A 26,818-nucleotide genomic window follows, 5' to 3' on the forward strand; every position below is an offset into this window, starting at 1 on the left:
CTGGTACTGAGACAGCACGCTTTATTTGTGCGCTCCCAGCAAGACCTGAGGCAGATTGCTTTGTGTGGGGGTTGTGGACCACAAAGGGAGAACGGGAACATTGGGAGTGCTGAGGGAGCCTGCCAGCTCTTGTAATTATCTTGTAATAATTTGCTTGCAAGCTCCCTAAGCCCTGCTACTCTTTTTGGAAACAATAAACTTTTGCTGGGAAGCAGTGACATAGCTCTCTCTGTATGGAGATAATTTTAAAAGCCTGCTTCCTGCTCTGCAAAGCATAAACTGCCAAAACAGTGAAAAATGACTGTTTTCTTGGGGAAACCCTTTGGCTTCAGTGAACTCAGATTGAGCCCAAAGCTGGTTTTCTAAGGAGTTGTGTGCGTGAATTATTTCCAAAAAGATGAAATGCAAACTTAGCAGAATTCCTGAGCCAGGCCAGTTTTTTTTGGAGGGGGGGAGGAACTGGACCATTGCTGTAAACAGCATTTAACCAGGGCTCCATATCCTCCAGATGCTGCCTTATATGGCAGCTGTCAGCTAAAGGGGAGACTTGGGTGAAATTACTGCCAGGACGTGTCCTTGGTGGGGCAGCTCAGCCCCTTGCCCTGCAGAGGAGCCAGTGCGGGCAGAAGCAGCGGTTGGGAGAGCTCTGCTGCAGCGGGGATGTGCAGAGCTTGTCCAAACCTGTTCCTGGTGGCTCTGGAGGCTGGAGAGGCCCCGTTGGTGTTTTCCAGTGGGTCTCCTGAACCTCCATGGATGACTCTCAAGAGAATTCCCCTCTGGCCTCCACGCTGCCCTTGGCACAGCAGCTCTTGTAGGGTGGCAGGTAGAGGAGGCAGCTTTGTTATTATCTTCTTCCACGCCTGCAGTAGGAAACCCTTGTCTTTGCCCATCTCCTCCCTCTACGCTGCCTGAACTGGGGCAGCGGCGCTGCCCTGTCTGATTTACTTAGCCTGAAAGCCTGTGATCGGGGATAAGCCTCTCACCCTAGCTTTCTTCAGAGGTCTTTGGTCTTGTGTGGGTTGTACATGGACGTCAGCTGTGACTCTTAACTGGAAGGGGGTGGATGTTAGCCATCACACCGGCCTTTTTTGGGCATGGGGAGGGAAAGGATGCTCTTTTAATAAAATCTGGATTTCCCCCCTTCTGGCCAGTGATGATGAAGAGGAAAGGTTCAAAACAGCTTTCTAGTAGAGCTGGTAAGGACAAAGGGCTAAAGTGATGTTTGAGTTGGATTTTGGTGGGTGCTTGTGTTTGCAAGGGGCAGTAACCAGTATGTGGTTTGTCCCACCCAGTGGCTTTTGCAATCAGGGACTCTCTTCAAGCCCCACCAACACCCCGCTAAGACAACTAACAAATAAAGCCGGTATTTGTAATTGCTGTCAAACACTGTCCTTAGGACATAGTATGTGCTTCCAGCAGCCCTTGCCCTGCTAACAGGCAAACAAATACAAATGGCAAACTGAAATTTAAACAAATAGAAAACCTCCAAACAGCTCTCTTGCACTGAAATTGGCAGGGCTATCTCTACATGTAGGCCAGCCTGGAAATGAGCCCACCTGATCCCACGGACTTTATTTGTTTCATAGAATCATAGAATTGTTAAGGTTGGAAAAGACCCTTAAGATCGAGTCCAACTGTTAACCTATCACTGCCAAGTCCACCACTAAACCATGGCCTTAAGCACCACGTCTATTCGGCTTTTAAATACCTCCAGGGATGGAGACTCAACCACTTCCCTGGGCAGCCTGTGCCAGGGCCTGACCACCCTTTCGGTGAAGAAGTTTGTCCTAATATCCAACCTAAACCTCCCCTGGCGCAGCTTGAGGCCGTTTCCTCTGGTCCTATCACTTGTTACTGGGGAGAAGAGACCGACCCCCACCTCGCTACAGCCTCCTTTCAGGTAGTTGTAGAGAGCAATAAGGTCTCCCCTCAGCCTCCTCTTCTCCAGGCTAAACAACCCCAGCTCCCTCAGCCGCTCCTCATAAGACTTGTGCTCCAGACCCTTCACCAGCTTCGTTGCCCTTCTCTGGCCACGCTCCAGCACCTCGATGTCCTTCTTGTAGTGAGGGGCCCAAACCTGAACACAGCACTCGAGGTGCGGCCTCACCAGTGCCCAGTACAGGGGCACTATCACCTCCCTGGTCCTGCTGGCCACACTATTCCTGATACAAGCCAGGATGCCATTGGCCCTCTTGGCCACCTGGGCACACTGCTGGCTCATGTGCAGGTGGCTGTCAACCAACACCCCCAGGGCCTTTCCCGCCAGGCAGCTCTCCAGCCACTCCTCCCCCAGCCTGTAGCGTTGCATGGGGTTGTTGTGACCCAAGTGCAGGACCCGGCACTGAGCCTTGTTGAACCTCACACAATTGGCCCCGGCCCAACGATCCAGCCTGTCCAGGTCCCTCTGTAGAGCCATCCCCTCATCCGGATCATCGATAAAGATATTGAACAGGACCGGCCCCAACACTGAGCCCTGGGGAACACCACTTGTGACCGGCCGCCAACTGGATTTAACTCCATTCACCACCACTCTCTGGGCTCGGCCGTCCAGCCAGTTTTTAACCCAGTGCAGAGTGCACTTATCCAAGCCGTGAGCAGCCAGCTTCTCCAGGAGAATGCTGTGGGAGACAGTGTCAAAGGCTTTACTAAAGTCCAAGTAGACAACATCCACAGCCTTCTCCTCATCCACTAAGCAGGTCACCTTGTCATGGAAGGAGACCAGGTTAGTGAAGCAGGACCTCCCTTTCATAAACCCATGCTGGCTGGGCCTGATCCCCTGGTTGTCCCACACGTGCCGTGTTATGGCACTCAAGATGAGTTTCCTCCAAGTGTTTCTTTAATTTACAGTAACAATCGCTCTGTGGCTTCATTGATCTCGATCCCAGTCCAGAAATGGTGCAACATGATTTCCTCATGCGGCTGCCGCTGCCGCGCAGGCTTTCGCGTCACCCCTTCCTGTTGACTCAAATGCTCTTTTCTTACTTTTGCCGATGTCAAACAGAGATAGCAGATCAGGGAAGACTTCTGAGCAATGCAAAATAGAAGAACAGAAATGTGAGGATTTCAGCATTAAGTCCTGTCAAAAAACAATTCAGCTTTCAACTCCTTTTAATTCCCGCTGGTAGACCCCAAGAAAAGGAGGCACGTAACTCTAAGTCAGATCAAATTTGCAACTATCTGAACTATCTGCTCTTTTAAGATTTCCTTTTCGTGGCCCCTATTTAAGCTATTTATTCACTCTTGCTCTACCTGCTGCAAATTGCGTCTTTTTTTTTTTTTTTTTTTTTTTTCCTCCGCATAAAATACCACTGTTTATTTTATTTTTCAATGATTCCTGGGAGAGTGGTTGGTCTTTGCAGTTTGGCAAGCTGATGGCCTTGCTTAAAAGTAGAAATGGAAGACCTTGCTCGGCTCTTAGATCCTGGTCCCCAAAGGGTGGTCATTAGTGCTGATTTTTCTAATATTGTTGCCAGGTATGTAGCGGGCCAATGCACAAATGTTGTATTATAAACAGGTTGTAATACCCATCCTGCTCTGTTCTTCAGCAACCTCATGGGATTTCTGAGTGTTAGAAAACTGGACAGACAATTAGCTGGACCTCTTTTTAAAAAAAAAAATAATTGGGTAGTCCAAAGTTTTGTTAGGCCTAAATGTACTGTAAGCTTCAGTAATTAAATAATCCATATTTATGCTTGACCTGTGAAATGAGACCATGGGTGGAGGTGAGGTGTTAACCATTGACACTTGTGAGCACCATGCAACACATGCAGTGATACTTGCTCAGGTTTGCAGTTAGTCTGAAGCAAGAGCTTTGTAACAAAAAGATGCTAATTCCATGTCAGCAGTGGTGTGAATTTTAAAGCCGGCTGTTTCTGTGCTCACCTGAACATTTGAGAAAGAAGAAGTAGTATCTTCCTTTAAACGTCATAGTACAGATGAGGACATCCAGATGGGCCGTGGAGTTTTGCCAGCACTGGAGAAGCAGGATGTGTATATTTTAAGATAGGAAGAGTTAACTTTGTTTCCCTAAAGCTCACCTTTAAGGAAAGAGTACAAAACCCATGCTTGTTCACCTATATATGCATGTTTATACAAGCATATATATCACTTACATAAATATGCACACACACATCCCTCATCAGGTTGCTGGTAAATTAAATTACTTCCCTTTGGAGATCTGGCAAGAGGGATTTCTTTTTTAAGTACGGGTTTGAAGAGATGCCTGGACAAGCTGGGCTAGATAAGCATGCGGCATGCGGAGAGATCAGCGAGGAAGGAGGCGGGAAAGAATAACAAGGAGATGTAAAAGCTGACCCAACTGGCAAGGCAGAGGCGATATCTGCGCTGCAGCTGGAGGAAGGGTTGCCGAACAGGTAGGCACAGCATAGACAGCCTCAGCTTAACCAACTGCAGCGAGGATGTGGCATTAGAGATCTGATGTGGGCTGAAGAGCCAAGGTTGATGCTAGGTTTGCACAGTTTGTGCTACTCTGGCTTAGACTGCTGCCACAGATGAGCCAGCTTGAGCATGTTTCAGCAGCTCTGTAATAAAGGCAGAGTGAAAAAATGAAGTATTGCTGTTTATACGGACTGGAGATAGCACTTAACATGTAGCCTCGGTGCTACATGCGGTAGTATTGTGAGGTTGCTGGGAACGCATCTATCTTAGCTTCTGGAAGGAGCCCAGAAGGAGCTGTTGAGCAGAGCCCAGGATGGTGACAAGAAGCAAGCTGTCCTCATCTCTCATGAGCTGTTTGCTTTCCTGCTCGTATCCAGAGAGGAATGAAAGGATTCCTCATTGCTTTTCTTCTGCTGTGTGCATCTCAGGATGTTAATACCAGTAGTCATTTCAAGCTGGCTGGCTGCCAGAAAGTGGAGCATAACAATGCTTATCCTCTTAAACTTAGAGAGGGTTTACAACTAGCTTGTAGATGATTAACATCAGACCTGGGAAGGGGCTTGTGAAGAAAGAAGGGCAAATAGTACTATTAATAGGCTGACTGGTCTCAACTCAGTTGTATGCCTCTCTTTTCCAGTCCGCTTGTTCCTGATATTCAGAGTAAAACTGAAACAATCAATGTTGAATGCCCTAAAACAATTACTAGGGGAAATTTTTGAACCAGACTGCAACAATTCTACGGTTTAGTTTTGTGACAAATCACTGTGTGTCCTTCCTCTCACAACTAAGCGATCCCCCTTTTTGCACACCCTAAACCCATGTCCAGCCTGTTGAGCATGCAGCAAGTGCCTCCTTATCTGTAGACTCTTGCAAAAACCAGAACAAAGCCAAAAAAGAAACCTGAGAGACCAGCAGCTGTGGTTAATGAGCTGAACTTCATTGAACAGCTTGCTTTTCTGCCCAGCAGAACTTGGGTTGTACTTTGTCCCTATCAATTCCTTCATCACTCAGAGGTCTCTGCAGGTTAATCAGAGCTATGAGGAAAGCTGAAATCTGAGGGCCCAAAAAGCAGCTGCCAGGCAAGTGTATGGCAGGAAACCCCATTCTGGAAAGCAACACATATTCCCTAGAAATAGTTTTGAGTTACCCTTGAGACAATATCGTCATTTCTGTTCCCGAGCCCTTGGGCTGTTGTGGCGAAGCTGCAGCCTGTGAGCAGTCTGGTTACGCACATTACGTTATGGAGCATCTTTCGCCAGAGAGCCGAGGTGTTCTCTAGGGAGCAAGTGATGTTTTACAGATTTCTCTTGTGCCCGCTCAGCTCAGAGAGTGCTGTTGAAGGGGTATCATCTCTGCTGATTCAGGTTAAGGGCAGTTCGGGGAGACCTGACGGGAGCTGGTTGGTGATGAGCACACGCCTACTGATAAGCTTAATCCACATGTGAACAAGAATTCATTTCATGACTGGGGACAAAATTTTTGTGAGTGCAGGGCAAGGAGGTACTAACAGATCTTCCTGGGATTGACTTAATCTTTCCTGAAAAAATTAGGATTTTTTTTTTTTCTCAACATCTCATGGGTGCTTAATCTGTTTTTGCTTGGGAGATAATAGTTTTACTTAGAATTTTCTAAGCCTGACAGAGGATATGATTAATGCTGTTCATATCTGTTGTGTTTGCGTGTGTGAAGGATCGCCTGTTCTTTGTGATGGAGTTCGTAAATGGCGGGGACTTGATGTTCCATATTCAGAAGTCGCGTCGCTTCGATGAAGATCGGGCCCGGTTCTATGCTGCAGAAATTATTTCAGCCCTTATGTTTCTCCATGAAAGAGGCATCATTTATCGGTGAGCTCTGCATTCATTCATTCTCTTTGTCTGAACCCCATGGCTGAGACGATAGCTTGAGTTTTCTCCTTGAATAAATAACTGTCACTTGCTGCCCACCAGGAACAAGTTGTCAGCTGGGATAACGGTACCTCCACTTTCCCCCTGCACGTTGCCCAAGGTGCACCAGCTTCCAGGAAGGAGCGAAGTTTCTGGCTGCAGGGGCCAGATTTTGTGTTGGTGCCAATTCACGTTGCCCTGCAGATGTAGCTGGTGTATATCAGCCCCAGAACTACCCCTTGGCTGCAGCTCGGGTGCCTGCGTGGCTGCTGGGCGTTAGCTGCTGACCCGCAGAAGCCTCCGCTGTGCTGCTCTGGGCCTGTCTTGCCACCGTAGAGCACGTGTCAAACTGATGACAAAGGGAGAGGCATTAAGTGAAACCTTCCTAGATTTTCTGGGAGGTAAACGCAAGGAGCTGTTGCTTTTGCCACTGCATGCCTTGTTACTTAAGGGCTAATGTGTTCTGGTTACACCCAAGCCTCTCTGTTTCCCTGCATCAGCTACGGGCCTGTGTTTAAACCGTATCTATTTGACATACCTATCCAGTGCCTCTCAGCTCAGCCACTAAAAGTCTTTTCATTCCTGCCATCGTCCTACAGCAGGAGTTTTTCCTTCCTGTCCGTGTCTGGCATCTTTGCGTTTGCAACAGGATTGGAGCATCGTTGCCTCCCAGCATCAGCCTCCGCTCCCAGGTCTCAAGGCTGTTCTCAGGAAGCTGTTTCCCATACACAGCACTCTTTTTTTTTGTCATTTCTCTGTAGTCAGGGGGGCAGTTTGGTTATATTTGTTCCCTGCTATACTGCCAAAATGCTCCACTGTCGGCTCAAGCATCAAGGCATGGACCAGCCAGCATGGATCAGGCAGCCAGTCTGCTTTGCAGAGGCCTCCCTGACCAAGATGACCATTCGACCAGCATCCTCCCGTGTAAGCCAGGGCAGAGCCAGACCTCTTCTGGGGTGGAACAGGACAGCTAGAGCAGGGAAATGTCAGCACTGAGACAGTCTGGTTGTAGAGAAAGGTTTCTTTCTGACATGCTTTGCAGAACACTTCTGACATCTTCTTGCCCAGAGCAGTGGAAAGGAGGAACAGTCAGTTGTTTTCTTTGGAGACTGTTACCTGGGTTCCAGCAGCAAAGCATGCATATTTGGGTATGCTGTGCTCTAGCCCTGCTCAGTCCCACTTGTGGCGTGCCAGCACTGCAAATAACAACGTCAACTCTCTCTCTTTGCTGCTTGGTTACGGTTGCACAGCTGGAACCCACAGCTGGGTCCAGGATGGGACCAGTTCCAGTCCCAGTCAGGCTCCATTAGTACCATTCAGACTGTGGGTTGGGCCAGATGCCGTTTGGTTTGGGGCTTTGCATTGTTTAACCCAGGCAATGCAGTCCTGTGTTTAGTAGTGCGTCCTCCCCTATCAGATAAATCCCGGTTTGAACACACTAAAACCAGAATAGCTGAGGGCTAAAGTGGCCAAAGGAGGGGCTGTGCGGGGAAAACTTTCCTATCTGATGATGAGATGACAGGATAAATAAAGTAAAAGCAACCTTTCTTTCTCTTCCTAGCTTGAGCTCCAGTAAGAAACAGATGGTCAGGTGAGGACAGAGAATATTAAATTATTTTTAAGTATGGAATCATATGATATATGTGGCACAGTGAAATAGAGAAGGAGTGTCATCTTAATATTCTCTGGGCCCTGAGAGTATGAAAATTACTAGTGACATATACCATATATATCGAGCTTCTAAAGCACTGTGATTGTCTGCATAGAATAGCAAATCTACTTACTCTACAACTGGATTTTCGTCTAATTCTTCCCTTGTGAATAATGCCAGCCGCTGAAGAGAGACCCTGCCAGATGATTACACAAATGACATTATCCTTAAAATAGTGACATCCAGTAGTTATTGTCAATCATTCAGCAGCAAAACTGTGTCTGTGCATAATGTAATGCCGCTGCGCTTCCAGCTTGTCCTGTCCCCCCAGCCTGCTGCCTGTCACAGGGCAGGAGTAATCGATCCCTCTGGGTTTTGGCACTCTTCAAGTGCTGCCGTAATTCATGATAGAAACTGGAGGAGTAATTGAAAAACTCCTTGAACAACTGCGCGGGCTTTGATCTTGTTGAGGAACTGGTTGAGCTGTGGAGTCAGGTAGCTTCAGCTGCATAGGGCAGATTTGCACAGGGATGACTTGTTTTTTTAAAATTAGTCGGGGTGACTCCGTTCTGGAAGATGTAAGAGGAGAGAGCTGCTGGCTGCGGCTGTACTGACCTGAGATTGCTTCTGTCGGGTCACGAACAGCGGGCTCAGGAGGGAGTCTGCAGGAGGGAAGGAGATGCTCAGAAGGGAATCACTGCACTTATGTAAGAGCGTTTGGAGATTTTATGATCCGAATGTGAGTGCTTGCTTAGGAGGCTGGGAGCAGGGGGGAGAGACACCAGGAAAAGCCTGACGAGAAAGCATTTTGCCACAAGCTGTTCAATGTGCCTCTTCTTTCTGGATTCCCAGGGTCAGTGGAGTAAGAGAGTTGTTGGCCTAGAATACCCTGGGTCATTTGTTTTTCTTCTGAGCTAAACTTAAACATAATAATACTCTATTTTTCCTTGTCCCCTTCAAGATTAAGCAGTTCAGGAGAGAGTCTGCATTTACCAATGCAATGTGCATTCTCCCGGTAAGTCAAGCTGCTTTTGCCACACGTGCTGCCATGTGGGTCTTCTCTCCTTTGAAATGCTGGAGAGGCTTGAGAGCCAGCACTGAAGGTTCATCGAGAAGTAGCTGAAATGCGTCACTTTGGCCTGGGCTAACAATGCTGGTAACAGCTAAAAAGCAGGTGTTTGTTGATTCCTTTTCTGGCCACACATATGCAATTTGAAATAGCCATAGTGCAGGGTTTCTGCAATTGCTACTGTGAGTCCATGAGAATGGGGTTCCTGAGGCAGATGGTGTATTTTGCTTATATGCGACTTTTTAACATCAAAACCAGGCTTACTGCTGGATTGGTGCTCTCGTAGGGTGGTTTTCATGATGCAACTGAAATTTTCAGTAAGTCTGCTTCTCACTTCGAGGAAAGTCTGCTTTCTGTTACTACACCCTGGCCAGAACAGAAGTCACATAAATGTGTGTGTGTGTATTTGGTTTTTTGTTTGTTTTTTTTTTTTAAAGAGGGGTTTCAGTTTCACAGATATTTTTTGCATTTTTCGTTTGCAACACTGCAAAGGAGAGATGGCTTTCTGGCCTTATCAAGGAAATATCTCTGTCTTGCCCTAAGCTGAGGTTTAGCTGTCAACTCAGCAGTGCCTATTTATAGTTGCTTCCTGAAAAAAACGTTGACAAGTACAGTGTGGTTCCTTATCCCGTCATAGAGGGGGTAGGACTAGAATGAATCCAGCCATGAAAGCGCGCTTTTCAACACGTCAAATCATAGTATATTGTGCACCCCACAGAGGAGTAGGACAAGAACATAGTTGGGATCAGCTCCTGCTGTATGTTGCCAGGAAAAGGTTAGGCAATAATCAAAGCTATTGGAGATAAAATCTTTGCTCACAGGGCAGTATTCTTGCACTGCTGCTTTCTTTAAGCTCACTTCTAAAGGAAAATAGTATGCTGGGTCCTGTTGCAGGTAGGTAGGTTGGTTTGTGATTTTTATCTAAAGACTGTATGTGCTATTTTTCTTGAGGCAGCTCTTCCCAACTTTCACTTTCCAGTTCAGCAATTCCCAGGGTAGGGGAAGCGTATTTTGGCTTCTGTGCATGCTGGAAACAAAACAAACCAGCATGCGCATCTGAGCAGTATTAGATTGCACAGTGGCTTACTCAGTGCAAGTGAGCTAGTCCACTCGTAGTCCTCTACAAAGCAAAGAGATAGTAAATAATTATAAGGGGTTATTTTAAAAGCAGGACTTTTCCTTCCATGTGGCATTACTGTAAGAATGGCTGGTCTGCCCTGATGCCCTCAAATTCAAGCCTTTGCATAGGTTGGTGTACAGCTTTGGTAGCGGATAGGTCCACTTGCCGGGGTCACCTATATGGTGTCCCTCAACAGAGGCATCATACCTGCGTACTAAGGGCAAATGCAAATGTTTGCTTAAACTTTGTTGTTATGGGGTTTTTTTTTTGGAGGAGGGGGCTTGGGGGTTTGCCCTGCAGACTTTTTCAGTTTCAGAAAGATAACAGCCTTTTTACAGGCAACATAAAGCAATCAACCCAACCTAGTGACATGGTCTTGATTTTTATGACAAACCTTCTTTCTCTCCCCCTGCAAATGTGTCTCATTAGGAGGATGTATGGGCGATGAGATGGGCACTTTTCAGAACATGTCTCCACCACCCGCAGAGGCGATACAGCACGCAGTACGTGGTGACATACCTGAACTAGCCTTGGGTTAGCTATATCTGGAAGCAGAGGCAGTGTCACCTTTGCACCCTGCGCTTCAATGCCGGTTTTGCCGGCCCTGGGTATGGAGTTGGATAGTGGAGAGAGATATGTGACCCAGCCCGCTGCTTGGCCCAGCACGGTGGCAGATATATCGTTAAGTGTATCAGTAGTGTAGCATGTAGGTAATGTAGCTGATCAAGAGCCAGAGCAGCTAAAAGGCTGGGCTAGACAGCTTGGGAGAAGGACTGGTTGTTGGCTGTCTGAAGAACCCTGTTTTTATCCTGAGGGCTCATGCTAAACTAGGTGGCTTATTCCACTGGCTTTGTGTCTGTGTTGATATTTCTAACGCAACTGGCCCTTCCAGGGATGCTCGGGGTCTGCTTGTGCTCTGTCACACCTCTGAACGTGCGGTGGCGTGCACAGAGGCCCCATGCTCTGATGTGGCACCAGCCACCAAGGTAAAAGGCAGCAAACCATTAAGTAGGTCCTGTGACTTGACTCTGTTCAATAGGATGCGTGGTCCCTTTAGAAGGCAAAAGACAATTATGCAGTCACCCAGGTGAGAACGTGGTCTTACCTTAGGGCTGAACACTAGCTCTTAGGGAAAACATGATGGGCTCATTAACAAGTGTTTACTTTTCTGTGTGTTATCTGAAAGCATCACTTTCGTATGTGTGGTGCTCCTCATGACAGGGAAAAGCTCCGTCTCCTCTGGGATCTGGAAGGATTGCTGGATACTGGCCAGGTCTCTGAAATCATCACCTTTCCTTAGTGTAGGAGACCCGTCAGGTCTGCAGCTCTATGTCTCATGACTGTTGGCTTTTATAGGGAGCGAGTTTTTTGCAACAGGTGAATTCCCTGCCAATTCAAACAATAAGCCTGTGACGCTTGGAGGAAGGTTTACATAAGCCTTTTACAGAGACCAGTTTTGCTGGACAGACTCTTATTAACTGAAACAACACTAACGTTTCTTTCAGCAAAATCAATTAAAAATTACATGCTGAAAACAGGAGCTGAATGCCTTTTCTAATTACGTAGAGCCACTGTTAACACAGCAACTCTTACTGGTGTGCTGTTTGCTTTTTCCATGGGTCAAGACATTGTAGACATGGGACCCCTCATGTTCTCTCTCTGTTGTTTTTCTGTGGGTTTTTTTGGCAACTGGTGATTTTGTATATTCTCATCTCATGCCCTTTTTCACATCTGGAGCCAGATCTTGTTTCCCCTGAAGTCAAGGGTCTTTCCCCAGGGAGGTAAATTAGCAGTTGAACTGGATCTGTGACTGATACCAGCCGTGCCCTGCAAGGCAAACTGGCTGGCTGGGGGGCTCTCCAGGGATTACCATTGATTTGCTTAGGTGCTGTGCATGGCTTTGTTTTCTTAGCAAATAAAGATAAATCTTTTGTTTAATGAGGTATTTTTAAGCTTTTCTGAAAGTTTCTGCTTGAATGTGCTACAGTAGATGCATCTGTAGGTAGTCTTTGCTGTATTTGATGCCTCTTTCTTCCCCACCCTGGTTTGCCTGCACGCAGGTAGAGGCATATTGTTTGCATCCAAGAGGAGAGGGTGGGAAACAGCTCAGCCAGTGCCAAAATGGGTGTGGGTCTCCACTCTGTGGAGCACCATAACCTCAGCTCTGGGATCTGGTCCCTATCGCTTCGAGACCTCGATTCGGGAGAGCTCCTAGACTCGGCGCTTTCCTGGATGGGGGCCCTGAAGGCAAGAGTAGATATGTATAAGCAGGGCAAAATGAAGGATGTGCTGTGTTATGAGAACAGCGGAAAGAATGAAATATAAGCTGATTTTATGGTGAATGAGTGAAGCAAATCAGCTAAAAGCTGCAAATTGGCACAGAATAGCATACCAATGGCCCCGTCCCTACAGCAACTGCTTAGTGCAGAAGGGGAAGTTTCATGCTGGAAGCGCTTCATTCAGCTTTAGAAAATATAAAGGAATGTCTCTTAGGGTCAGGAGTGTAGTAGTGTCTGTGGCTATCTTATCTGACAGTCAACAGCTCGTGTAGACTGATTTGTGCTTCTAGACAGCGCATCTTCCACATCGTTTTCCACTCGGATGTGGCTGTTGCACGCTTGCAAGCTGGGCTCTTTTACAGCCTCTGGCATGCAGTGTTTAAAGTGGTGTTTCTCTGCACTTGATCAAATGGAAAGTGCAGAGGAAAAAACCCAGCCCCTCACGTTTCCATGTCATGTTTAATCAGTCACTGTGCGGGACAGTTTAGTCCTGATTTACAGTTATGCTTACGAAGAGCAGTCCTGTTTTGAGATCCACATATCAGATCTCTGTGCCCCATTGACTCCACTGTATATAGTCTGTGAACTTTAATGCAACTTTCCACATGACTAAGGACTACTGAATAGCCTACAGAAGTTATTGGCTCTGCTAGCGTCTACTTTTCCTTTATGGTTATTAAAGGGATTGATTTGAAACCTGCAAACCCTGCACATAATGAGTTTGTATAAATCATTGAAAACCAGAGCTTGAAGGGGCCTCAAGAGTTTGGCTACTTCATCGACCCGCCCCAAGGCTGGATAACCTTTACATAAGTGCAAGTCCCTTGTACTTTCACTCTTCTTCTCCTTTGGTGTAGTTGTTACATTTGCATGTAATAACTTGTGTACTACACTCTTACAGGCACGGACTCTCATTTACTGAATGTTTGAAATGAGAGCTTGGTCTTTGTTGGGAATTCTGGTATGGGTGCAATAAAAATAAGCAATACTTCTCATCAGCGGAGGGGATAAGTGATTAGACGTGACTTGTATTCTCTCCTTCTTTTCGTGACTAATACATCCTTATGAAGGCATTTCACAATTAAAAAGCATGCAGATGCAATATAAGAAATAGCTACGTGTAACAATTACAGCTGAGTTCTTAAAGAAAGGAGTCCAGAATTAGACTCAATCTTTAAATCCCAGAGCACCTGTGAATATTTAGGTTGAACCTCTGAAACTAAGAAACAATCTTTTCTACAAAAAGACCATTTTTCTGTCTTTCCTGCCTTCTTCATTCTTTTCTAAAGGTGTGAAAGTCCTGAGAAGGAGAAAAAAAATGAAATAAATTTTAAGATGTTATATAAAATATATTTTTAAAAACTGCCCCTAAATATTATTGCTACCTTTTTAGCCAGAACTGCTCATCTGACTTTTAACATATTCTCTGATATCAAGGGCATTCAGGCCTATGATTTTAAGGACCCAATTTTGAAAACTTTTGCTCTGAGATCTCCAGAATTGCCCAGCATTAATCTAATCATTTTGTTGATCTTTGTACCCACCTTGAATCGAGGAAACTTCCCATATTAATGTCAGAGAATACAACCCCTGAGTTAGCATTAGGGAGGCCGATATATGTAGTTGAGGAAAAGGTCTCTGTCAACTTTAATAAATGTTTTGTACAATTTTTTAAAAGAAAGATCATGCCAACAAAATGCTGTTGCATCTGCTCCCTCCGACTTGCTGAAGTGGAAGATTTCTTGCAACATGGCGCGTTGCAGCGGGTGAAGCTACTATATATGTAAGGGAGACAATGAGAAAATCAGTATTGTTGACATACGTGGCCTGCAGCAACTGCCGTAGCTATTCAGGGAGAATTTGACTTACTCTTTTAGCTGTAGCAAGATCAGTGCCTGATGTTTCCTTGGTCAGTAATCCAAATGTTTAGATTTTGTTCTTTATGCCAATGAGCATGTAGGTACTCTGGTTTTATGCAAACAGAGGAATTTTGTAAAGTCCTCCAGCAACTTCTAATATCATTGGTGCAATTGTAGCACCTTGTCTTTAGATTCTAGTTCAGAGCCATCAGCTGCCTGTGATGATACAGAAATAAACTAAAAATAAGAAGGCAGTGGAAAATTTCAACTATTACATGGCAACACTGCAGTAATAGTTGTCTATTTTACAATTCATTATTTCTGTGGGAGAAGATTGCATCTTCTGCCGGTGGTACCCTGGGCAGGACGCTGGGCACAGCTTTGCTTCTGCCCTCTGCGTGCCAGCCGAGCGGGTGCTGGGGCTTGTAGTTAGCCGCTGGTGCGGGCCAGGGTGCAGATTGCAAAGCCTATTCCCATGGAGCAAGGGGAAAGCATTACTCATCATTTGGCCTCTGAGTCATAACACCTTTGCTGTTAATAGGATCGAGAACCTCCCCTTTTATGAGGCTGTGCCTAAAGGCACAATTTAGTCTTGGAATTGTATTACCCGATTATTATTCCACTAAAGCAGGTGGCGGTATTCCAGCTGACAACAATGGAAATGGGAGCAAGCCTTCAAGTCTCAACCGCGTACGAGGTGTGCTATATTCATAACCACAGAGATCCTCCACACTCTGAGCTGCTCTCTTCTGAATCAATTAAAGTTTCACAAGCATGATTTATTATTAACATCTAGAGCCACTTTCACAAATCTCTTGGCAGCATAGTAGAGAAGTGCTCCTGAATCAGGAAAATTAATTCCAGCTAGAAGAGGTTATTTACTAGCTAAAGCTCCGATCCAGGCATACTGCCACGGCAAAGTCCATCCAATAAGGATATGAATGTATGCATCCGAACCATTTCTGATCTACGCCGTTGCGGGGAAGGCAGCAGTGTCGTGGTGCCTTGCCAAAGTGGGTGACGGCTTTTTTGTATATTGTATTGGAAAAGGAAGGGGGCTGGAGGAGGGGATGGGGGGGAAACTGGGAAAAGCAGGGTTAGCTGTGCAAGGTAGCAGGGGGAAATTATTCCATGTGCAAACCTGTAGGGTAGAAGGGGCGGTAGGAAGCGATCCCTTCAAACTCCTCATGGGCTTTCAGATAAGCCTGCGTGTGCTGTTGTAGCAAGGCTGCAGCTCATTTCAGCATGCAGGCTCTGTGGCACCCGTGTTAGAGGCTGAGCTGGTGACATTTAGCGTGCTGGCTTCGGGTTTTCTCCTCCCTTCTCTGGATCTGGTTACGTTCCTTTTGACATTTACCTGAGTCTGAAAATGTAGCAAGGTCCCGTGTCCTTGTTGACTGGTGCCTAAAAGCTGAATTAGAGTGTTTTGCATTTCTGTTTGTCAGTATGTCTTGACCATAAGTTGAGGAATTGTATGCTTATCTGTGTTTTGGGGATTTTGACACAATATTATCAACTTAATTTGGCCTTTGTCGTTGCCTGCACCTTTTTTTAAGTTTTCCCTCTTCTTTTATAATCATTCTTGCTAGCTGGAGCTCCCCATTTCAGTACTTCCTATATCACTAGTTCAAAACCTGGTGCCCAAACAGCAGCTTTACAGCCAGAATTTCTACCTTCAGCCACTGTTGAGCACAGAAGGGAGCAAAAATCTTGGCAGCTGGCTCCTGCTTCTTGCTTCTCTGCCTAGCCTTGATAAATGAGAAAGCCAAGGAGCCGCTCTGACTCTTGCCAGCTGGCTGAGCTCCCAAGGAGACAGCCCACCCACCGCAAAGGTCAGAGCATGGCACTGCCTGCCGCTCTACCCTTGCATCAGCATGGAGCATGGAGCAAGAGCTGCTCCTGCTGGGGTCTCTTTGGGGCCAGGGCCACCCCCCGTGGGAGGGTTACAGCTCTCAGTCTCCTTTGTGCTGCTTGGGATGCAGCAAGCCAGTGAAGATTCAACCAGTCCAACTCACGCCTTGAACTGCAGAGTTGATTTCAAAGTTGTGATGGCCGATCAATGGCAGCCGATCTGCTGGTGTAGCTTTGAGATGGGACTAGTGTAACTCATACTTGAAATCACGATTTTTTTCCGTGTCTGTTTCACCATATCCGTTAAATAGATAGCTTTTATCTGTGACTGAGCCACTTGAAACATACTTTCCTGTTTGCTTTCAGAACGGCAATACTAACCTGTGCTTCTTGTTGGAAATTATGATGTTTTGGAAAGGAGTCAGAGCAAAGTGAGACCAGCTTTCGAACCTCTAAAGCCACAAGACGTCTGCGGGTCGAGTGGGCTGAAGTCTGATTCATGAGTGGAGACTCTCTGTGTTGCACGTCCCCCTACACTCTTTTGATCTAGTGAAATTGCCTTGCTCACTCAAATTGGTGACTACTCTGACAGGGATAGCCCCAGGAGGAAAGACCGGTATTTTGTGTGATAAAATTAACAGAAAACTGTCTTGCAGCCTGCCCTGTTTACTGCACCTCATCATCTCCAGTCACAGCTGCCTTTGGGGTCCTTCAGGCTTTCCCCAAGCCACAGGGCAGTCAGGAGAAGATCCTGCCAGGGCTGTTGGATGCTGCTTCCCAGCATCACCTGGTGGCATCTCTGGATGCCCGCTGGCCAGGAAGCAAGACAGCAAATTCCAACTATTGCCGTGAACCAGTAAGCTGACGTTGGACTGGGGACATGTGGAAGGGAGGGGATGTCAAATGATGGTTTCTGGAGGCCTAGCTGTTGCCTTTGCATGAGTTAAATGTGGCATGGAGTATCAGGTATCTCCATGTTCTGTCATGTCTAGGACAGGTTAATTGAAGTCACTGATTGCGAGCTTTCCCTACTCTCTCTTCACTTTCTTACAACCAGACTCGTGCTGAAATTCTCCATCTCTTCTCCAGGGAAGCTCCTAATATTTCCAAGTCTTTGCTCTGCTTGTGTCTTCCTTGAGACCTTGCTGTGGTTTGGGGTGGGTCGAGCTGTTCTCCTGTTCCCGGGGGGATGCGTCCAGTTAGAAGATGGCTGTCCCTCAATAGGGTTGGCTTATGGATGTGAGCACATAATTCCCATAGGCTCCTGATTCCTAATTCCCTGAAGCCCACACTGGGTATGTAAGGATGCCTGTAGCCACGGGGCATAACGAGCATCGCTCGCAGGCCTTTCTTGGCCTGTGCTGGCAGGGCCGTTCGCAGCATTGGCCAAGTGAGTGGCTGCGTCCCAGGCGATGTTATGTAAGGAAGAATTTCAACATTAATTACGTGTCTTGGCTTTAGGTTTCATTCTGTCTCTCTGGACGCCAGTAGTCCTCTCAGGAGATTCAGTGTGGCTTCTGCAAACAAAACAAACAAACTTCAGTTTACAGGCTTTGGGCTCAGCCGCTTTCTCCTGGAGCGGATGCTTTTGGGACGTTTTCCCTTTGTTTCCCTGCCACTGAGAAGGGACAGCAGTTTTTCTGGAGACACTGCTGAGCGTGGCTAACATGCTGAAGTATTTGAGCTGCGGGAAGGCTGGCATTCCCAGTCAGACAGATTGAAAAGGAAAACTGAACGTTTCCTTTTGCTCTCAGCCACCTTCCTCATTCTGATGAGCGGGAGGAAGGAGGGACAGACAGACGGATGCAACGCCCTGTTGCCATCAGGGCTGCGGAGGTTGTCTGGGGCAGAAGCGTGTGCTGGGCGAGGGATGTCTGTGTGGATCATGTCCTCACCGTAATGGCTTTCCTCCCCCCATCCTCCTGCAACTGAAGTCATTAATGCTCTTAAGCCAGGATGGAAACAAACCCAAACAACAACAGTCTACAAAATAATTTGGTCACTCCAGACTGTTGTGTTTTGTTTTGTTTTTTTCTCCAGTGAAGCAATTAGTCTCCTGTCATCCCGTTTTTAGCCAGGCTGGAAACAATCGGCCGGACAATAGCGATTCCCCTCCTGGCAGGGCAGTCACCGGATCCGCTCGGTGATGGGAAAGGTGAGGCGCCTTCCCTCGCCTGGCTCTGGGGGAAGAACGTCCCGAAAGAAATTAATTCCTCTGGGCCTCGCTGAAAGCCCTGTTTTTGCACAGCCCCTCCCGGTGAGTCACAGCCGCCGGCTCCTCTGAGAGCCCTCTGTACCGGTTGCGTTTTCTCTCAGCCCGCTGCAGGGTTAACCCTTCTGTGGTTTCGCCCAGGCGCTCTCATGCGTATATGACCCATCCCACTCACTGGCTGATGATGTAGATTGTGGGTGCCAAAAAAGTCATGAAGTAATCTGTGGTTTATACCAACAACAGGCCAATATAGGACTCACACGGAGGGGGGGAAGATTTTTCCAGTCTTGCTCATCTGAGTGGTATGTGATCCTAGGAATGGCTGTGTAAGGGGACAGTGCTGCAGCGCAGGGGACTGCGTGATGTGAGCAAATGCATTGGAGTTTGGCAAAAAGCAGGGAGTGCGATAGGGAGGACAGGGGCCGGCTGAAGTCCTGTGGTAGCACCGCAGAGAGCCACGACGCAGCTTGCCCAGAGCCACCCAGGAGATCTCTCGATTCCTGTAACTGCTTGTGACACAAGTACCGTGAAGTGCTGTCCTCTGCCAAGGGTGAAGCCTGCAGCGGTGCCACGTGCAGGGCCTTCCTCTTGCTGCTGAGGTTGGTGGTAGCATGTGGGGAAGCGCTGGATTCCCCCGCCATTGCTGCACCTCCCTGCCGGGCACCGTGCCTACCCAGCACGCAGCACCCTTGCTGCCCCAAAAAGCATGGATGGGACAGGGCATGGAAGGGCAGCTTCAGGTAGGAAAGTAATGTGGCCATGTTGCTGGAGGAGAAGGCTTAAATCACCAGAAAGAGGGACCTTGCTGTCTTTAGCTTCTAAAAAACAGCCCTGCTGGCCAGTGCTAAACCCGAACTCTTTCCTTTAAAGATGCAGGAAGAAGGTAAGCCTGAATCCATGTTCTGTCTCGTTTCTGCACATGAGGTAAAAGCCACAGGGTTGCTAGTCAGGTGCCAGAAAAAGCTCCAGCTGCCCAGGGCAGCTGAGGACACAGGGGAGCTCTGCTTGCTCGGCTGCTGGGTTTAACAGCAAGTCACCACGTGTTTGAGTAATGCATCACTAGTGCCGGAGCTATGATGTCTGTGGTGTGAAGGTCCCGTGTGGGCACTGGAGCCGTCGGGCTGTGGAGCACTTCACCTTGAGATAGAAAGCTGGGCTGGAGAAGCACTTGGCGAAGAAATCTGCCATACAGGCTCATCTGGGGATGCGCAGCGGAAAGCCTTTCTGCCTGATCCCTGAAGCTCGGATTAGCTCTGGGGCAGAGCCTGCAACATCCAGACATCGTACTGGGCGTCAGCTGTACCTGCTCTGTGTCTGGGCAGAGCTGCTCTGGGAGCATGCTTTGGTTGCTGTGGGGGAATGAAAGGGTGTTGATGAGGGTTGTCTTCTTGTTGGGCGTTTTCTGTTTTGAGTCATTCCAGCCATGGTGAAGGTTGCTGGCGGTGCCAGGAGTGACAGCAAGTGCTTGGTCTGGGGGCAGAGAACCATGCCCAAGGGTGGAGTTCCAGGTAGCAGGGGTGGCTGTGGAGACACAGGCGTGCGTGATGGAAATGCAGAGATTCAAAACCAGTAGTACAAAATTAAGGAATTGGCTGGAGAGGGAGCAAGCTGGGTTTGCGTTTGTATCACTGTGGTGCTTCCCAGCTCACCACAGGGACAATGTGGGGTGGGAAGCGAAAGTAACCCTGTGTTTAAAAGTTGATTCCCAATGCACATGGACGTAATCTTGATGTGAAAGTGGCTGCTATGTCATGGTGCGGTTGCTTCCCTGTTACAGTCTAGCACGAAGTGTGCTGCAGCACCTGCACCGCCATCCTCCACGCAGCATTCTCGGCTCTCGCAACCCTACCGTGAAATTGTTTCTCATGAAAAATCATGAAGAGGTTTGCAAACCATTTGTAAGGCAAAGCACTGTGAAGTCTGCTAGAGAACAGAAATGGGGGACAGGTAAGCCACACGTGTATGGTGTCCCCAAAGTGCAGAGAGGACACAGGTCCTCCTTGTCTGCATAGCCTATCTAGAACAGTTCCAGAAATTCATTAGCTTTAATGTATCTTTTGTGGGCGATGCACTTCAGCATGTTAAAATTAAAATAACTCACTTTTTGTTCCTTTTTCTCAGGGCAGTAAAGAGTTGTTCTTCCCCTGGGCCTCTATGGTCTTCCATTAGTCCTCAATCAATTATTTATTCATGGGGAGAGTATCTGAAAACAGCAGTCCATCCTAAGAGTAGCGGCACTTGACTGCGTAGATGAGTTTGAAGTACTTGATGACCGAACCCACTGGAATTGTCAATAACATTAAGAACTGCCTTCCTGCCACAAAACAAAAATATAGCCTTGTAGGTGGAGTATGCTAAACTTTGATGAGGACATGAGCTAAAAACATTTCAGGTGTCGCCTGAGTGTACCTTTAGCAAGCAGAGACAAGGAGTTTTTTGAAAAACATCTTGCCTTCATGTTGACTAACTTTTGTATTGTGATAGAAAATTTGTGGTTTTGTGCAGTTCTGGCCTGTGTAAACATGGGAGGTTTAGATACAGAATCTTTAATTCTGAGTTTTGATCTGGTGTGGTGTCATCACACCTCTCAGCAAAGATTTCTGTCTGGTTTGCCTGTTGTTTCTTGTCTCCCTAGATTAGAAATAAGTTTCGGTGAGGATCTGTGGTGCCTTCTTCCTACAGAAAGGGATTTATAATCAAGGGATTTATACTCATAGAATCCTAGAATATCCTGAGTTGGAAGGGACCCACAAGGGTCATCGAGTCCAACTCAAGCATATAGTCCAGGCCTGTGTAAGCAAGAGGGACCTGACAGCTTCAGATCTTCCCCAGTCAAAATAGTAAAATCCGAGAGTCCTGTAGTCTGTGGTGGTGGCCTGAAAAAGGGTGGGTTAAAAACACTTGTCGCAGCTGCCTTCCAGTAAGCAAGGCGTCCTGGTCCTGGAAAGAAGAGTGAGCACACAGTCACAGCATTAATTGACTCTGAATCAGCCAGCTGAAAGGCACATGCTACTCGTGGGTAACACCCCCAAATTTCCATCTCAGCTGGAGCTTGCCGCACGCTGAAGTTAGTCGTTATTCCCATTCCTGTCCTTAAAATGCCCCTTTGCTTCCCTTACACACACTTCCCAGTTCTGCCCCTGGAGCTGATACTCTGCGTCTTGGGTGATGAAAGGAAAGGGGCGTCGATTCTTCATGTTGCAAGGATGTGACTGTAGATGCCCATGGAGGGGCTGGCTTGTTTTTTGGGGGACGGACTGTAATATTTGGGCTGGAAAGCAGTATTTTAGCATGGTGCCACAGAAAGCCGAGTCATGCCAGGAGGTGTATTCCCAGAGACAGACAGTAGCACTGGGTATCCTCCTCCATGGTCCAAAGCGCTCTACCGCAGACAGGGGTGTTGCCACTTGGGTTGCAGTGAATCTCATGCAGGGACTTGACAGATCTGTGGGCTAAAAACTCAAGAGGTGAGTGGTGTAAAGAGAGACCTTCCTCATTCAGGTCCCATTTCTATCCTTTTTCTAGATGGGGTCAGTGAAGACAGGGCTTATTTTCGTTTTCTGATTAATTTGTTTCATATATTACAGGAACAAGGGAGTTGGCAGCTTTCTGTGCATGGTAGCCATGTCAGCTGAGCATTGATTGACTCCTGCTCTGAGTTACTTCTGCTTTGCTTGCAGTCGGGCAACTAGCTAAGGCACCTAATTTGGGAACCTGGATAGCCTTGCCAGCTGGTGAGTCAAATTTTAGAGGGGCTGAATGGCCTTGGGAAAGCACCTGTCTCCCTCTGCTAGCTGGAGAGGGAGCCCTGACCAAAGAGACTCAGTTTGGGGCCTGTTTGCTGCTCGTATGGCTTTTGGGGTGGCACACGGGATCCAGTCTGTCCCTGTTGGCCTGGCACAAAGCTCAGTGTCGCTGGTTCCTGTGTGCAGGCAGCTTGGGAGGAGTCCCCAGAAGTGGGAGCAGGATTGCAGAGAGCTCGGCATGCCCAGCCAGGAATTTCACCTGGCTCTGCCCTGCTTATCCAGGGTACTTGGGCTTCACACAGCCCTGGGTGAATCACCTGTAATGAGTGAATAGCAACAGTAATCCACATGAAATGAGAAACTAAATCTTGGGATAATGACCCATTTGCTAGGCTCCTACAAATACCTCTTCCATCTGATTTCACTGCTGCTATTTAAGTGATTGTTGTGGTGAGAAGCAGAGAGATCAGAGCAGTCAGGAAAGCACTTTGTTTGCCCGCAGGAGTCTTAGAAAAAAGAGAATCAATGATATCAGTGATGATCTTAGTTTTTTTTAAGAAACAACTCTCAAGATAGCATCTCCTACGAAATATATTCAAACTTCGTTCCAAGGGGGGCTAGGCAGTACCCTGCGATGCCTGTGTGCTTTGTGCCCACAATGTGTCACTAGGACAGAGGCTGCTCTTTTGCTGTGTGCATAAAAATTCAGTGCAGATGGCGAGATCTTCAAAAGCATCCATGCTGGCCCAGTGTTGCTTCTTCAAAAGTTAATAGTAAATTTAGCAGTGGAAATCTACAGGCCAAAGCAAAGTGCTTTTAAAAATCCTGTCTAAAAATACAGTACTTTTGCTTTCAGCTTTGTTCATTCCATTATAGAAAGGAGATTAGCGCCTATAGCCTTAGCTTTATAAATCTGGATCTGTAATTCAGAGCCTTAATAAGGTTAAGTAATTTTTTTTTTTTTTTTTCCCTAAGGGCCTAATCCAAAATTGACTGAACCTGACAGGACTTTTTCAGCTGATTTCCTTGGATCCAGGGTCAGGCTCAGAGTAAAGTGAATCTTATCCGTATCGGATGAATGTGGAGAAGTCTGCCCGACTAGATATACAGGTTCAATGCAGGAGTGTCGTCTTCCCCACAGAGCCCTGCTGGCATTACCAATACTAGCACAGGTTCGTTCGCTGCCTGAGCCGTTGCCGGAGGCAGTCTGCACACATGATCGTGATGGATAGGGCCACCTTTATTGATTTTTTTTTTTTTTTTTCCTTTGATATTTGCTGGAGTGAAACACTTCTTCTAAGACTCCAAGTGTGGGACGGGTGGATATCACGGCAGCTGTGAGATTAGCAGTGATAGCGCAGGAGAGTTGCTTTGGTGTGAGCTACTGTCTAATTCCCCCAGGGCAGGCTTAGCGGCATGCAGTGGTGAAGTGGGGAGGTCTCACTCTGTGCAGGTAGAATGAGAAGCCTTTTCAGCAACACAGTCCTGCCCCGATCCTACCAGGACAGCTTGGAGCTGGGACAGGGTCTTCGAGCACCTCTATGGTGGGCTGTGGGCAGTTGGTGATGGTTAATCTTGGGTAACTCTTTCACTCCATCTTGAAGCATTGAGACCATGTTGTGCTGCAGGCACAAGCCTGATTTCATTTTAATTTCTGTATCAGGCTTTGAATCAACGTTAGTCTATTTTTGTCAAGGTGACATAACAGGCTTATGCTTTTTAACCTCTCTTGGCACAGTCAGTCGTGAGTCCACACCTGATTCTTGTGCGTGCATTTGGGGCTCAAGTCTGTTGTATGCCTCCTCTGAAGACTTCAGGCAAGGGGACTCACAGAAAGAAGCGTTGTGGTTTGTTTTTTTTTTCCTCTTTCCCTCTTTTTCTGGCAAGCATAAAATAGAAGCTCTGTTGGGAGCAACTCAGTAAGTGATGTTTCAGGGCCAACAAATTCCAGTGTCGCTGCCCAGTGGGACCGAGGAGTCTATCACAGGACTAGGCTGGCGGCTCTTCCGGAGAGGGGGTGCGTGGCGTGCATACCAAGAGCTGGACACGAAGCCTTTTTCTGTCCACGTCTTGCCTTCCCGCATTAAATGGGAGGACGTTTGCTCTGGGATTCTGGGAAGTACCTCAAGTGTAACTCCTCCTTCCTGACTAGAGTCCCACATAAAAGTGCAGCAAATAATATATATAATATATATACATATACATATATATATATATATAAAAAAATGTACAAACACAAATGTGGACATATAAATACATATGGCTTGCGCCATCTTTGGGATTACTCCAACGTAGCAATCTCCAGCGCGTCTGTGTTTCAGCAGTAATGGCTCTGGCTCTCGGCTGCCCCATTTCACAAGAGTGTCTTTTTGCCCTTGTAAAGCTGCCTTTGGAAACTGTCATTAGCTCTCTTACAGCTGCCGTGCATGTAATGAAGGGGAAACTTATAGGCGTGCCTGACCCTGAAGGGACTCTGGGCACCTGTGGGGTCCCGCTGGATGTGCACCACTTGGGTTCAGGTCCACTAACGTGGTGGAAGCTTTGTGATTATCTATTGTGGTATGTCGAGGTTTTTTTAGTCTATGCCTGTATACTTTAGCCTACCACTCTAATTTAACTGGAGGATGAATCATGCTTGTTCATCTCAATAGCAATGAAATCATGTTGGTAATTGTGTTAGCTTCCACAGATGCTTTTCTGAAGTGCCCAGAGGGAGGGGAGGTGGGACTGCTGGCGCTTCAAACCATCAGAGAGGTCTTGGATCCCAGGTAATGCCAGCTCCTTTGCCGTAAGAGAAGTCAACGCCTTGGGCGCTGCTTCGTCTCTGGAGCGGCAGCCCAGGGAGCGCCGGGAGGGGGCCGATGCTCTGATGTGGTCTGGGGAACCGGCTTCCAGAGAGACCCCGCCAGCAGGAAGGGGTCAGGCAGATGGGGAGCTGGCAGCGCCGGCTTGCAGCCCATCTCCACCAAAAAACCCATGGTGCTGCCTTAACCCAGGCAGATGGCTTGCAGAAACTTGTCCTTATGCTTGAAAGGCTGCTTGACTTTAAAATGTAATAACAGAGCGCTTCTGGATACAAGTGCTTGCCAACTAGAGTTTAGTCTGAAGCCCACACAATAGAGCAAGAATGTATTTTAAAGCTTAGTCAAATTTATCCCTGTGAGGGTGTAAGACTTAGACAGAGTGCCTTTGGACATCCTGAAGAGCACAGATGCAGGTGGGTTTGAGGATCTCCCTCTGCCTTGCGCAAACACCCGTGACCTTGCCCTCCAGAGCGGCCCTTGGCCACGTGCTCTGGTGTGAGTTTTCAGAGGAGTTCAGCTGTGCGTTCTGGCGTTTCATCTGACCCCGTACACGAGTCCGTATTGCATCACCCTGTACCATCCTGGTGTCTGCAAAAGAGGTGGAGCCTGCTTTGGAGGCTGCATGGCCATAATCCATCATGCCTTTATCCTAACACACAGGTGCAGAGCATTTCAAAAGGTTTGTGCTCTGCGTGCCAGTGTGGGTGGGTTAGGTGAAGCAGAGAAAAGCCATGAGGCTCTGTTATATTCTGCCACGTTCCCCCTCCGCAGCCCTCTGTAGAGTCTGTAGGATGTGCTGTGGTGAGATGAGGCCGTAAAATCCCCAGGAATGGTGCTGGGCTCCTGGCTGGAGAAGTGCTCAGGTACCGAGATGCCTGTGGGATCAGCCTTCCCCACAAGCCTCCTTTGCCTCCCACGGCTGCACAAAGCAGCCGGCAAGGACAGGCGGCTGTCTCCTGTTGTATTGCTTAGCAATGAGTGTTAATTTTCAGTGGAGTTTCACTCGCTCATACCACTTATCCTGGGGTCTGAGTTGGATTCTTGTATCGTTATGTCACATTTCTGCTTTTGCTTTGTTTCCGAGAAATGCAGAAGTTTGATCTGGAGCCGTTGTGGCTTTATTTATGGTCCCTAAACACTTAAGCGTGGTCAGCTTTTGAAAACAGCTTCTGGTTGTTAGGACAGTGCAGAAGGGCACCTTGCTATGTTTCATTCCTACTTTCTGGTAATGATGAGTTACAAATATCTGGAGAGATCTTCATTTCTGTCCTGTTACGTTGCACTGTAAGCTGCAGTATGCCTGCCGTAGTCAGGCTGTCTGCATGCATGCTGGTGGTCTGAACGGGTTTGCACCTCAGAAGTTGATTGGAAACTAGGAGGAAGGTTTTCTTTACCCAAGACAATGTTTTTCAAGAAAACAAGGAGTTGAAGTTAGGTTTTGCAGTGCCCGCGCTGTATTTTGACGTTACTTCGTGCAGCGCCTGGAAGGACAAGAGCGCATGGACTAAATCCCCCAGGGTTTAGGGGTTGGATTGGGAAGCTGTGGGCGCATAAAGCAACGCTTTCCATCTCAGCACGTCAGCCCCAAGTGGTGGTGTAAGTAAGCGGCTACACGCTGGTAAGGTGCTGTGTAACAGCGCTGAGTCTTACCTCCGGTTCTTCGCTTGGGTCTGCGCCCAAGCGGGTGCCCTCTGTAAGCTCCCACTATCCTGGTTTTCCCCTTTAAAGTAGGACAGGCGTCAAATTAGAGGAAGCCTCCGAGGCTGGAAGGGAACAACGGCTTGTCCTCTTATTTGGCAGCAAAACTCAGGATTTCAAACTTTTTCTCCAGCTCAGTGCAGCTCCATCTTTTTCTGATCTCTGCTTTGTGGCTCCTTTTTTGAAAGGCCAGTGACCTGGTTTTTCATTTGTGATTTCTACATTTCCCCCTACCCTAAAGATGTGGT

General features: G+C 47.5%; 1 protein-coding gene across 1 annotated transcript in view; it reads left to right on the forward strand.

Annotated features, from left to right (window-relative positions):
* Positions 1-26,818, forward strand: part of PRKCH (protein kinase C eta) — a 120,261-nt gene that overhangs the window by 67,635 nt on the left and 25,808 nt on the right. Inside the window, exon 10 of the mRNA XM_082317016.1 lies at positions 6,088-6,242. Within this exon, the coding sequence (XP_082173142.1) occupies positions 6,088-6,242 (155 nt within the window). The remainder of the gene's footprint in view (positions 1-6,087; positions 6,243-26,818) is intronic.

This window comes from Platalea leucorodia (assembly GCF_965183815.1).
Source record: "Platalea leucorodia genome assembly, chromosome: 7".
Taxonomy (NCBI): domain Eukaryota; kingdom Metazoa; phylum Chordata; class Aves; order Pelecaniformes; family Threskiornithidae; genus Platalea; species Platalea leucorodia.